Source organism: Chiloscyllium plagiosum, unplaced genomic scaffold (genome assembly GCF_037043375.1).
Source record: "Chiloscyllium plagiosum isolate Xiang-an unplaced genomic scaffold, Cpla_swu_hap1 HiC_scaffold_9, whole genome shotgun sequence".
NCBI lineage: Eukaryota > Metazoa > Chordata > Chondrichthyes > Orectolobiformes > Hemiscylliidae > Chiloscyllium > Chiloscyllium plagiosum.
The window spans coordinates 61,064,313-61,076,869 of record NW_028270147.1 but is presented as its reverse complement, the minus strand read 5'-3'; the positions used below and the strand labels follow the sequence as shown (position 1 = coordinate 61,076,869).

Sequence of the window (12,557 nt, the reverse complement as noted above, 5' to 3'; positions counted from 1 at the left end):
GCTGAAATATTGTGTGCAGCTCTGGAATCCACATTATAGGAAGTATCTGATTGCGCTGGAGAGTATGCAGAAATGATTGACCAGGATATTGCCTCGGCTGAAAAGTTTTACTTATGACGAGAGATTGGAGAGACTGGAGTTGTTTTCCTTGGATCAGAGGTGAATGCGGGGGACAAGATTTAGATGTATAAAATTATGAGGGGCTCAGACAGGGTGGAAAGAAAGGAACATTTCCCCTTGGTGGAGGGATCAGTGACTGGGGCATAAATTTAAGGTAAGGGCAGGAGGGTTAAAAGGGTTGTGAGGAATTTTGTTTTCACCCAGAGGGTGGTCGGAATAAGGGTGTGGAGGCAGAAGCCTTAACATTTGAAAAGTATTTAGATGTATACCTATGATGCTAAGGCATACATGGTTATGAGCTAAGTGCTGGAAAATGGGATTAGAATAGTTAGGTGATTGCTTTTGACTGGTGGATTTGATGTGCTGAGCATCCTTTTCTGTGCCATAGACCTCTGAGAAGACAGCAGACTTGCTGTTGACATAGGGAGTGCAGTTTCCACTCTGATCCTCTCCACTGCTGGCTCCGGTCTTAGCTGGATTGGTCTCCAGTGTTTCCTAACAGAAGGCTCCTGACCACAAAATTCCAGGGTAGAACTGACCAAAGCTGTGTATTTTTAGTCAAATCATGCTAAATGTAGTTTTACCACCACTGACCTACCAAATTCAATACATAATAAGGGTAGAACCTGAAACATTCCAGGACTCAGACATCCAGTCTCTTAAACAGAGACTATCCCCAATTAGTAAGGAAATCCTTTGTAGATGGATTCACTTTAGTCTAGTGAATTCATTTTCCTTCAGCTAATAAAGACAGAGTAGAGATAGTCACCAGTATTACACAGGGGCTCAGGTTTGTTTATCCAAAACAAGGAAATGTCAAACATTTATGCATGAAATTCTCATGACCGAGAATGCTGTAACAAATGGTTGTGTGTCCCTGGGCACGTTCACATTTGTTTGATGTTTCTCTTTTACAGGCAGTGTTCACGGACCTCGAGATTCTTGCTGCAATTTTTGCAGCTGCAATCCATGATGTGGATCATCCTGGTGTCTCCAATCAATTTTTAATTAACACCAGTAAGTATACAAGTACAAGAAATGTGATGGATGAGCACTAATTTTGTAACAAATTTAAATATCCCATTGTTTATTTTGCATTCATTTTAAATTTTATGCATTTTCTAACTGTTTTTCAAAACGATTCAGTAGCAGCAATCCTGCTGGTGAGCCACACGTTTCTAGGTTAAAATCCCACTCCAGGACTTGAGCACAAAAATCAAGGCTGAGAGGGGCTCAGTACTGAAGGAGTGCTACACAGTACGTCCTGTATGCATTGTATATCAGCACCTTGTGGAGAGAAGTGATTTAGAGCATGGAAAATATTTACTTTTTGTTCCATTTATCACGTACTGTATGTTCACAAATTGTGTGAAGTCAAAAAAAACACTTGTATAACAACAAATGGAATTCATTCTTACTGAGAACTGCCACTTGTAATTTATACCAGTGTAGAAATTTGGGACAGCGCTTTGGATCAGAAAGGCATTTCTTAAATTTCTTTATCCAGAAAATGTAAATATTCAATGGGCTACATTTCAGTAGAAGCTCAGCTTTGTGCATGACTTTGTCAAGTTGACATTAAGCACGCGCAAGCCTTCATTTTGAATAATGGAGGGCTGTTTGTTTCTTCTCTCCTTAACTCTCGATCAGTGAATTTAATTTCTGCATCACTGTTGCTGCCCACTTGACATCAGTTGTTTTAGCACAGAACAAATAATAAACATGGGGCTTCCTTTGTCTCTGTTGCCAAGTTATTATTGAAATATCCTACTGACTTTTGAGAAAGCAAACTTTTATTTTGAAAGCATATCCTATTTTCCAGTTACATAGAGCAATGGTGGTCTTAGCCTTGCTCAGTTGTGTGAAAGATTTTAACTTTAAATATCACAATGTTGCTACATTGTATGAATAGCTATCATATATAGCTTATCATATAAGGTCTTGCTACATTTATAATTTTTTGAACAATCTTTGAAATATGTCATTTTTGTAGCAATGTAGATGGGAAATCTTTGAACTTCTAGTTTGGACTTGACAACTTGTCCTCGAACTAATGAGGAAAGTAAAAGACATGGAATGAGCAAAGTTCATAGAGTTATATCACAAACTGTGCATAATCTTCCCATCATGGTTACCATTACAACATATTCTTTTAAATAGAGCGTCACTGTATATAGAATTGTAATTTTTTGTTTAATGTGATTAAAAGTATAAGAAAAAGATAAAGTTGGGGAAATTATGAAACTCATTAACCTCCAGAACATTGTTGATTTCTGAAAGATCTTTAATTGGAATTATTCATGTGCCATGCCTACATGGATTTAGCAATAATTGTGTTTGTGCATTATTGTTTCTGTATTCTAATTTCTCTGTTTTAACACCTGCTGGATGCAATGACTCATCTTGTGTAGGTGGATTGAGCAATCAAAATGACAATCCCAAGTTAGAACTAAGTGGGCTCAACTTATAAAGGAATCTGTGAAGTTTAATCTTTATAGTTAAATTGTTGGCATTAATCCAGTACTAAACAAGAATCATTCAAGCAGTATTTTTAATAAATAACATTTTCTTTCGTCCCTGGTAAATTACACAAAAATGCAAGGGAATTTTAACCCCCACATCACGTGCCAAACCATTACCATCACCCTTATGATGCTGATATTAAAAGTCGGTCAGAGTATTGAGTACAGGAGTTGGGAGGTCATGTTGCAGCTGTACAGGACATTGATTAGGCCACTTTTGGAATATTGCATGCAATTCTGGTTTCTTTCCTATTGGAAGGATGTTGTGAAACTTGGAAGGGCTCACAAAAGATTTACAAGCATGTTGCCAGGGTTGGAGGATTTGAGCTATAGGGAGAGGTTGAATAAGCTGGGGCTGTTTTTCCTGGAGCGTCAGAGGCTGTAAGGTGAGCTTATAGAGGTTTATAAAATCATGAGGGACATGGATAGGATAAATAGACAAAGTCTCTTCCCTGGGGTGAAGGAGTTCAGAACTAGAGGGCATAGGGTTAGGATGTTCAACTTCCTGCATTCTAGTGAAAACAAACCCAGTCTATCCAACCTTTTCTTAGCTAAAAAAACCCCTATACAAGGCAACATCCTGGAAACCCTTCTCTCTGACCTCTCCAAACAATGCACGTTCTTCAGGCAGTGTGGTGACCACAACTGTATGCCATATTCCACAGGGAGAGTTGAGTTTAGTTTCTTACCAAAGCTTTGAAGTGAGTGCTTAGAGTCTTCAAGTGAGTAAAAACCTTTGAAGATCTCAACTGGAATACCATTTTGGGGACTGCCTATGATTTTGCTTTTCATTAGTTTGATTGCTTTTTGCAGCTCCCCTATCAATGGTGGTTCACCTATGGATTCTATCTCAGGATACTGGGAATAGCATGGAGAGAAACAGCAGTCATGTGAATTTATGCTGGGGGTGTTGTTTTAAAATATTCTTTCCAGCATTACCAAATGATAATTTTATGATTAACAAGATTTTCTCCCATTGAACTTGGTCTAAATTAGACCTTATTGCCTTCAAAGAAAATTGTGCATGTCCAGAAGTCAGCATATTGTTGGAACCCTCAGGCTTTCACTTCTTCCCACATCTCCTTTACCTTCAATCGTTGTCTTCAGGCTGCCAGCCTTGAGCTATTGAAATGCTGCCTTCTTTATTTGCAGCCTTGAGTTGTTACACCAGGCAATGAAGGCTGCTAATTTATGTTCAAAAGGCCACATATTTCAGCATTGACTTTTTTTTCCCAAAGAAGTCTTTCTATCAACGATACTGAACCCAGTTGTCTGGATGCAAGTGTCGAGTACAGCTAATTTAATCTGATCCCACATTTCTGGAATTAAGTTTGTGTCAACATTTTCTAGATTGGCTGTGAGCTTCACTAGGCATTTGTTTCTTTGGTCATACTCCTTTGGGCTGAGACAGTGATCTGTACTCTTTCTTTGACTTTTGGGATGTTGCAATTTCTTGGTGTTGGTTGGATGTTTATCAACATTCAAATATGTCGGCAGGAAAATGCCATTTGTTTTACTCACCTTGGTTTTCCCAATAGTTTGACACAGGAATGAGAGTTATGGCTGACTCCTCTATTAAAGTTGGTCAGAGGATGATTTTTTAATCATCTTTTGGAATGCAGTGAATACCTCATAAAGGTCAAAGTAGACCTTTTCCTTAACATGGTTGTCAGTTGAACGTAGCACACAAGCACTGAAGGTGGCTGTATATTGGCTATGTCTAAGCTGTTGGTAAAGTTCATGTGTCTTTAATTGAGGATTTCTGGTATGGTGAGCCATGCACCTGAACTGAAATGCTGAATAAAGTGATCACTCCCATGGTTCTGGTAATGTTGCTTTATAGCTGGGGCTATAGAAGCATTTACAATGATATTAATTTCTGCTTTTTCCTCTGTCCCCATTGAGAAGAACCACTCGTAAATACAGTCGCTGGGGGAGGGGCAGCATTGTATTTGCATCACTCCATCAGTAATGTTACATGCCAGTGCACTGCACTGATCCTTTCAAAAAAATGTTACCCTAGTTCACATCAGATCAACAACAGATGGGGCTTTTCAACTTCTTTTCATCATGTACACTTATTTTTCTTTTACTTGTTATTTCAGATTCTGAGTTAGCACTGATGTACAACGATGAGTCTGTGTTAGAAAATCACCATCTGGCTGTGGGTTTTAAACTTCTGCAGGAAGATTCCTGTGACATCTTTCAAAATCTTACCAAGAAACAGCGGCAGATGCTGAGAAAGATGGTTATTGAGATGGTAAGCAAACTGGCCCTGGATTAGGCCTGGAAAGTTGACCTATGAAAACATCTTGTGGCTGTTTGAGAAAATCTGAGACTTGTTCAAATGTTCATTGTTTTTCTCCCCTGTCTAGGTGTTGGCCACTGACATGTCAAAGCACATGACATTATTAGCAGATCTCAAGACCATGGTGGAAACAAAAAAAGTGACCAGTTCGGGAGTCTTACTACTTGATAATTACACAGATAGAATACAGGTCTGTACCATGATACATAGCAGTCAGGATGCCTGTTCTGTAAAGAATATATATATATATGTGGAATTTTCCATGATGTTTGGCAATGAGCATGGAAGTGAGTGTCATTTTGTTCAGGCATGTTTGGGTTTTTGTGTGATTATGTGGTTCTCAGTCATTACATATGCATCAGTGATGAGTATAGTGAATCTTCAGACTGAGGCAAGAGTTTGAAAGTCCTGACACCAAGATTAAAGGACACGTGGAGTGTCCAGTTCGAGGGGGATCTGCCTTTGGAGGTAGTATGGGCTGAAGTCAGAAATAGGAAAGGAGCAGTCACCTTGTTGAGTGTTTACTATAGGCCCCCCAATAGCAGCAGAGATGTGGAGAAACAGATTGGGAAACAGATTTTGGAAAGGTGCAGAAGCCACAGGGGAGTAGTCATGGGCGATTTCAACTTCTTAAATATTGATTGGAAGCTCTTTAGATCAAGTAGATTGGACGGGCCGGTGTTTGTGCAGTGCAGTGTGTCCAGGAAGCTTTTCTAACTCAGTATGTAGATTGTCCGACCAGAGGGGAGGCCATATTGGATTTGGTACTTGGTAACGAACTGGGACAAGTGATGGGCTTGTTAGTGGGTGAGCATTTTGGTGATGGTGACCGCAATTCTGTGACTTTCACCTTGGTTATGGAGAGCGATAGGTGCGTGCAACAGGGCATGTTTTACAATTGGAGGAAGGGTAAATACGATGCTGCAAGACAGGATCTGAGGATCATAAATTGGGAGCACAGGCTGTCAGGGAAGGATGTCGTTGAAATGTGGAACTTTTTCAAGGAACAGATACGACATGTCCTTGATTTGTATGTACCTGTCAGGCAGGAAAGAGATGGTCGTGTGAGGGAACCTTGGTTGAAGAGGGAGGTTGAATGTCTTGTAAGGAGGAAGAAGGGGGTTTCCTCAACCTTACATAAGGTTGAGGAAACAAGGTTCAGACAGAGCGTTGGAGGGATACAGGATAGCCAGGAGGGAGCTGAAGAAAGGGATTAGGAGAGCTTAGAGAGGGCATGAAAAATCTTTGGCGGGTAGGATCAAGGATAACCCCAAGGCCTTTTATGCGTATGTGAGAAACATGAGAATGACGAGAACGAGGGTAGGTCCGATCAATGCCAATAATGGGAGACTGTGTATTGAGTCAGAAGAGATAGGAGAGGTCTTGAATGAATACTTTTCTTCAGTATTTACAAATGAGAGGGACCGTATTGTTGAAGAGAAGAGTATGAAACGGACTGGTAAGCTAGAGGAAATACTTGTTAGGAAGGAAGATGTGTTGGGCATTTTGAAAAACTTGAGGATAGTGAGGAGGGCTGTTATCGGCTGCAAAGGAACTTAGATATGATGCAGTCCCCCGGGCCTGATGGGATATATCCTAGGATTATATGGGAAGTAAGAGAGGAAATTGCAGAACCGTTGACAATGATCTTTTCGTCTTCACTGTCAACGGAGGTGGTGCCAGGGGACTGGAGAGTGGCGAATGTTGTGCCCCTGTTCAAAAAAGGGAATAAGGATAACCCCAGGAATTACAGGCCAGTTAGTCTTACTTCAGTGGTAGGCAAAGTAATGGAAAGGGTACTGAGGGATAGGATTTATGAGTATCTGGAAAGACACTGCTTGATTAGGGACAGCCAGCACAGATTTGTGAGGGGTAGGTCTTACCTTACAAGTCTTATTGAATTCTTTGAGGAGGTGACCAAGCATGTGGATGAGGGTAGAGCAGTGGATGTAGTGTACATGGATTTTAGTAAGGCATTTGATAAGGTTCCCCATGGTAGGCTTATGCGGAAAGTCAGGAGGCGTTGGATAGTGGGAAGTTTGGCCAGTTGGAGAGAGAACTGGCTAACCGGTCGAAGTCAGAGAGTGGTGGTACATGGTAAATATTCAGCCTGGAGCCCAGTTACAAGTAGAGTTCCACAGGGATCAGTTCTGGGTCCTCTGCTGTTTGTAATTTTTATTAATGACTTGGAAGAGGGAGTCGAAGGGTGTGTCAGTAAATTTGCAGACGATATGAAGATTGGTGGAGTTGTGGATAGTGAGGAGGGCTGTTATCGGCTGCAAAGGAACTTGGATATGATGCAGAGCTGGGCTGAGGAGTGGCAGATGGAGTTCAACCCTGTCAAGTGTGGGGTTGTCCATTTTGGAAGGACAAGTAAGGAATACAGGGTTAATGGTAGGGTTCTTAGTAAGGTGGAGGAGCAGAGGGATCTTGGGGTCTATGTTCATAGATCTTTGAAAGTTGCCACTCAGGTGGATAGAGCTTGTAAGAAGCCTATGGTGTATTAACGTTCAATAGCAGAGGGATTGAATTCAAGAGTCGTGAAGTGATGTTGCAGCTGTATAGGACCTTGGTAAGGCCACATTTGGAGTACTGTGTGCAGTGCTGGTCGCCTCACTTTAGGAAAGATGTGGAAGCTTTGAAGAGGGTGCAGAGGAGATTTACCAGGATGTTGCCTGGAATGGAGAATAGGTTGTACGAGGATAGGTTGAGAGTGCTAGGCCTTTTCTCATTGGAACGGCGAAGGATGAGGGGTGACTTGATAGAGGTTTATAAGATGATCAGGGGATTAGATAGAGTAGACAGTCAGAGACTTTTTCCTCGGGTACAACAGGGTGTTACAAGGGGACATAAATTTAAGGTGAAGGGTGGAAGGTATAGGGGGGATGTCAGGGGTAGGTTCTTTACCCAGAGAGTGGTGGGAGCATGAAATGCGCTGCCTGTGGGAGTGGCAGAGTCAGAATCATTGGTGACCTTTAAGTGGCAATTGGAGAGGTACATGGATAGGTGCTTAAGCTAGGACAAATGTTCGGCATAACAGCGTGGGCCGAAGGGCCTGTTCTGTGCTGTATTGGTCTATGTTCTATGTGGACAGGCTTACATCCCCTGTAAGCCAGGAACATCGTTTGGCTGCTCGGAAGTGATGCATGTGAACATACAAATCACAAGCAAAAATAGGCCATTCAGCTCCATCATTTTACAAGATCTAAGCTGATCTGATTGTGACCTCAACTCCACTCTCCTGCCTACTCTCAGTACCCTTTTGACAACCTTGTTAATCAAGGATCAATCTCTGCCTTAAAAATATTCAACGATCTTGCCTCCACCAGTCTTTGAGAAATAAGTTCTACAGACTCATGACCCTCTCGGGAAAAAGAGAAATTCTCTTCATCTCTATTTTGAAGGGGGGTCACTTTCCCCCCATTTCAGGTTTCTGCCACATGGGGAAACATCCTTTTAGCATCTACCATATTAATTCTCTCAGAATTTTGCATTTTTCAGTAAGATCCCCTCTTACTCTTCTGAGCTCTAATGGGTACAGGCCAACCCTGTCTCATTATCCCTCATAATACCTTTGGTAGTGTGGGCCTTCTCTCAATTGCTCTTCATTAAATTAAGTCCTTTCTCAAATAAGGCAACCAGAACTATAAACAGCACAGTAGATATGGTCTGACCAACCCTCTGTGCTACTTTGCCAAAATATCTGTACTTTTATAGTCCAAATTGCTATACCGGAACATTAAGCTCAGTCATCTTCCATGCTTCATGCAATTTGGACTACACTACCCAGTGTCAATCATGGCATGGCATGGATCAACACAAATGAAACAAGATAAAGCACTAGCTACTCACTCCAAAATCCAACAAGTACACTTCACTTGCTGCATGCCTCTTACAGGTTTCATGGAAACAAACCTGTCCAGCTGTGGTATGACACACCTCTGAAGTAGCTAAGCCTTCAACCTAGACCTCTGGGTTCAAATGTTAATTATTACTGCACCACAAGAGCCCTTAGCAAAGTCAGCATAGTCTCCGTGGATCATTGGGTTATTTTCTCATCAGAGAGAGACAGCTGGTGGTCACTTAACCTAACGGTCACAATGCCTTGCGTGAGGGTCAAGATGAGAAGGAGAGTCCTTCATGGCAACCTCAACTAGTGCAGGAATTGAAGCTGCTCTATTTCTAATGCAAATCAGCCATCCAGCCAACTGAGCTAACTAACACTTGTTGCACATCTGTTTTATGCACTTGAGAATCAGAAGGCAAATATTCCTTACTCATGGAGAACAAAATTGGCAAGTGGCATTTCATTCTGGTGAGCAGACCTTTTAAAGAGTATGCAAAGGAACTTTGCTTGCTATTGGGAAATTTGTGTTGAGAGTGTGTTGCTGGGAAAGCACAGCAGGTCAGGCAGCATCCAAGGAGCAGGAGAATCGATGTTCCGGGCATAAACCCTTCAGGAGTTAGGCTTGTGGGCTGGAGCTGAGAAATACATGGGAGGGGGGGTGGGCTTTGGGGGAAGGTAGCTGAGAAAGTGTTAGGTGGATGAAGTTGAGGGAGAAGTGATGGACAGGTCTGGAGGGCGGTGCTGATTTAGAGGCTTGGGACTGGGATAATATGGGGAGGGGGAGTGGGGAAATGAGAAAGCTGTTGAAATACACATTTTATCCCGTGTGGTTGCAGGTCCCGAGGCAGAATATGTGGCGTTCTTCCTCCAGATTCAGGTGGTAATGGTTTTGCGGTGGAGGAGGTCCAGGATCTGCATGTCCTTGACGGAGTGGGAGGGGGAGTTGAAGTGATCCTTCTTGCGGATTGATTCAGAGAACATCTCTGGGACATCTGCACCCACCATCCTCACTGTCCCACGGCTGAACACTTCAACTCCCCATCCCACTCTGTCAAGGACTTCCAGGTTCTGGGCCAAACTGTTACCACCCGACACCTGGAGGAGGAACACCTCATATTCTGCCATGGGATCCTGCAACCACATGGGATAAATGTGGAAATAAACAGTTTCTTCTTCCCCCCCATATTATCCCAGTCCCAAGCCTCCAAATCAGCACGGCCCTCCGGACATATCCATCACTCCCCCTTTCGTATCACCTTTGCCCTCTCCTTCATCCACTTATCGCTTTCTCAGCAGCCTCCCCCCAGTCCCACCCCTCCTATTTATCTCTCAGCCCTGGCTAACAAGCCTCATTCCTGATGAAGGGCTTATGCCCAAAACGTCGATTCTCCTGCTCCTCAATTGCTGCCTGACTTGCTGTGCTTTCCCAGCAACACACTGTCGACTCTGATCTCCAGCATCTATAGTCTCCACTTTCTCCACCCTGTTGGGAAATTTGATCCATCTTTAAAGTTCCAAGGACTTAATTGTGAAAGTTCCTCTCCAAGATTCTGATTTTTGGCCTGTTGTGCCATTAGGTTCCTCCTCTAGTTTGATTTCTGTTCCCAGGAACAGAACAAATTCCACCCATTTTATTATACTATGCTCATGACTGATTACATTTACATAAATGAACTGTCCTACTTTTCCATGAGCATCCCAACATTTGGAATCAGTGGTGTAAAATTCACAATCCAACAAAAGAAGTTGATTTGTTTCTCTTGAAGGAAACCATATCATAACCTCCTCTAGCATTTCGTTAAGTCAGTCTTTAAATTCTGGAGCTTTAAGCAGTTGGAAGATAAACTTTTCAGTCAGTTGTGATGGAAATTGCCATTTTTATATGCTCTGTCTCTGAAATGGAAATTGAAACCAGAATAACAGGAAAGTGAAAAGTATAATGCTTTTTGTAATTTCTGGTTCCTGTCCAACTAGAGTCAGATGGCATTGTCTTGGGTAATAGGGGAGAGAGAATGGTTGAGAAATTTTCAAGGATGAACAAGGGAGGAGAGCACTGTTGGTAATGGCTAATCATAGTTTTGGGGCAAAAAAGGGGCTGATCACTGTTGGGCAGGTGAGGGACGGGAGTCTGACTCCTGTCAGAGGATGTGGGTGGACTCACTGTGAGGGGTTTGGGTTGGGGTAATCACCATCTGTGAGTGGTTCACACTAAACAAAGAAGTGCCATTTGTGGGATAATGAACAATTTGTAGGCCTTTACAGAATAAAGCATCTACTGTCTTAAAAAAATGTAGTTTGAATTCCCTTGACTACTGTGTATTAGGAGGAGCAGTTGGATTCGGGTACATACCATGTTTCTATATGTGCCTGGAATGGATGTGTGAAATGTAGAGCTCATTGGTGAGTGCTGTTCCTCACAAGATTCAGACCTTTATCTCTCCCCTTTTACCCCACACCAAACATGATGTGGTTTAAATCGGAATGTGCTGACAGTAGTTCAGGAATTTCCTGTGTCATATTTGGAAGCCTAAGAAGCCAACATGTTCCCTAATTTCTCTGCTCATGCCTGGGCTGAGTCAATGCTAGGAGTACCTTTCGGACAGAAAGGAACATCCCAATGATTTGAGACAAAATCGAAATTTTAGCTTTGCTGCTCTCGTTGACATGATAGCTAAATAGTCTAGGGAAGTCTGCCTAGATTGAGGGTGTCATTTTGAGGTAGGTCTGTGATATTTTGTTTTGGAAGAGACTAAATAATCTTCCAAATTATTGGTTTCAGGTTCTTCGCAATATGGTGCACTGTGCTGACCTGAGCAATCCCACAAAATCCCTAGAGCTGTATAGGCAATGGACAGATCGAATTATGGATGAATTCTTTCACCAGGGAGACAAAGAACGGGAACGAGGCATGGAAATTAGTCCAATGTGTGACAAACATACAGCCATAGTTGAAAAATCCCAGGTAAATGATAACTACTGTATTTGTCCAGTAAAAAGTTCATATGTTTGTGGACAGTTTTATCTTTTGCTTTTGTACTATATGGCACTGTTTATAAAGCAAATGGATCCCTTTCCTATTTTAACCTGTCATTTTCATAGATTTGTGTGCATCAATCCCCAGGTCTGTGTGTAACTGCATTCTTTATTTATTATTTTATTATTTAAATTGCCTGTTCACTCTTTTGCAAAATGCATCACTTCACATTTCTCCTCTTTGCATTTCATGTTTTATATTTCTGCCAATTTCATGTGTCTTTCATCCTGTAGTTTGCTATAATCTAGCATTTCAAGTTTTGCGACATTTGAGAAGTTTGATGTTATGCCCTGTGTACATATGTCCAAGCCATTAATATGGATCAGAAGAACAGGGGTCCATGTTGATCCTTTGGCACATTTGGTGCTCATTTCCCTTTAGGCTGATGAATAACTGTCCAAAGCTAGCCTCTGTATTCTGTTATATAGTGAGGAACTGGGTTAGGTTTACTGATTTATAAAAAAGATGTAGCTGCCTTTTATCTCCAGCATTTGTTCTTAACTTAACATTTTATCATCTGTCCATTAGATTGTAAACTGTACTTCAGGATCCTTTGCTCATTCTTACAAAAAATACTTTTGTTTGACAATATTCTGATAGTCGATTCTTGCTAACCAATAAGTTAGCCTTTTCTCTTTAATACTTATGGATCTGTATTCCACTGTTTTAAATGCAATTCATTTAATTACATTGAAATATTTGCTGCATTTTGGTTATACATTATAA

General features: G+C 41.6%; 1 protein-coding gene across 4 annotated transcripts in view; it reads left to right on the top strand.

Moving 5' to 3' along the window:
* pde4ba (phosphodiesterase 4B, cAMP-specific a) overlaps positions 1 to 12,557 on the top strand; it is a 629,074-nt gene that overhangs the window by 612,730 nt on the left and 3,787 nt on the right. For all 4 annotated transcript variants that reach the window (XM_043699422.2, XM_043699426.2, XM_043699428.2 and 1 more), the window contains 4 exons: positions 1,038 to 1,137; positions 4,748 to 4,902; positions 5,018 to 5,140; positions 11,577 to 11,759. In XM_043699422.2, coding sequence (XP_043555357.1) covers positions 1,038 to 1,137; positions 4,748 to 4,902; positions 5,018 to 5,140; positions 11,577 to 11,759 — 561 coding nt within the window. The remainder of the gene's footprint in view (positions 1 to 1,037; positions 1,138 to 4,747; positions 4,903 to 5,017; positions 5,141 to 11,576; positions 11,760 to 12,557) is intronic.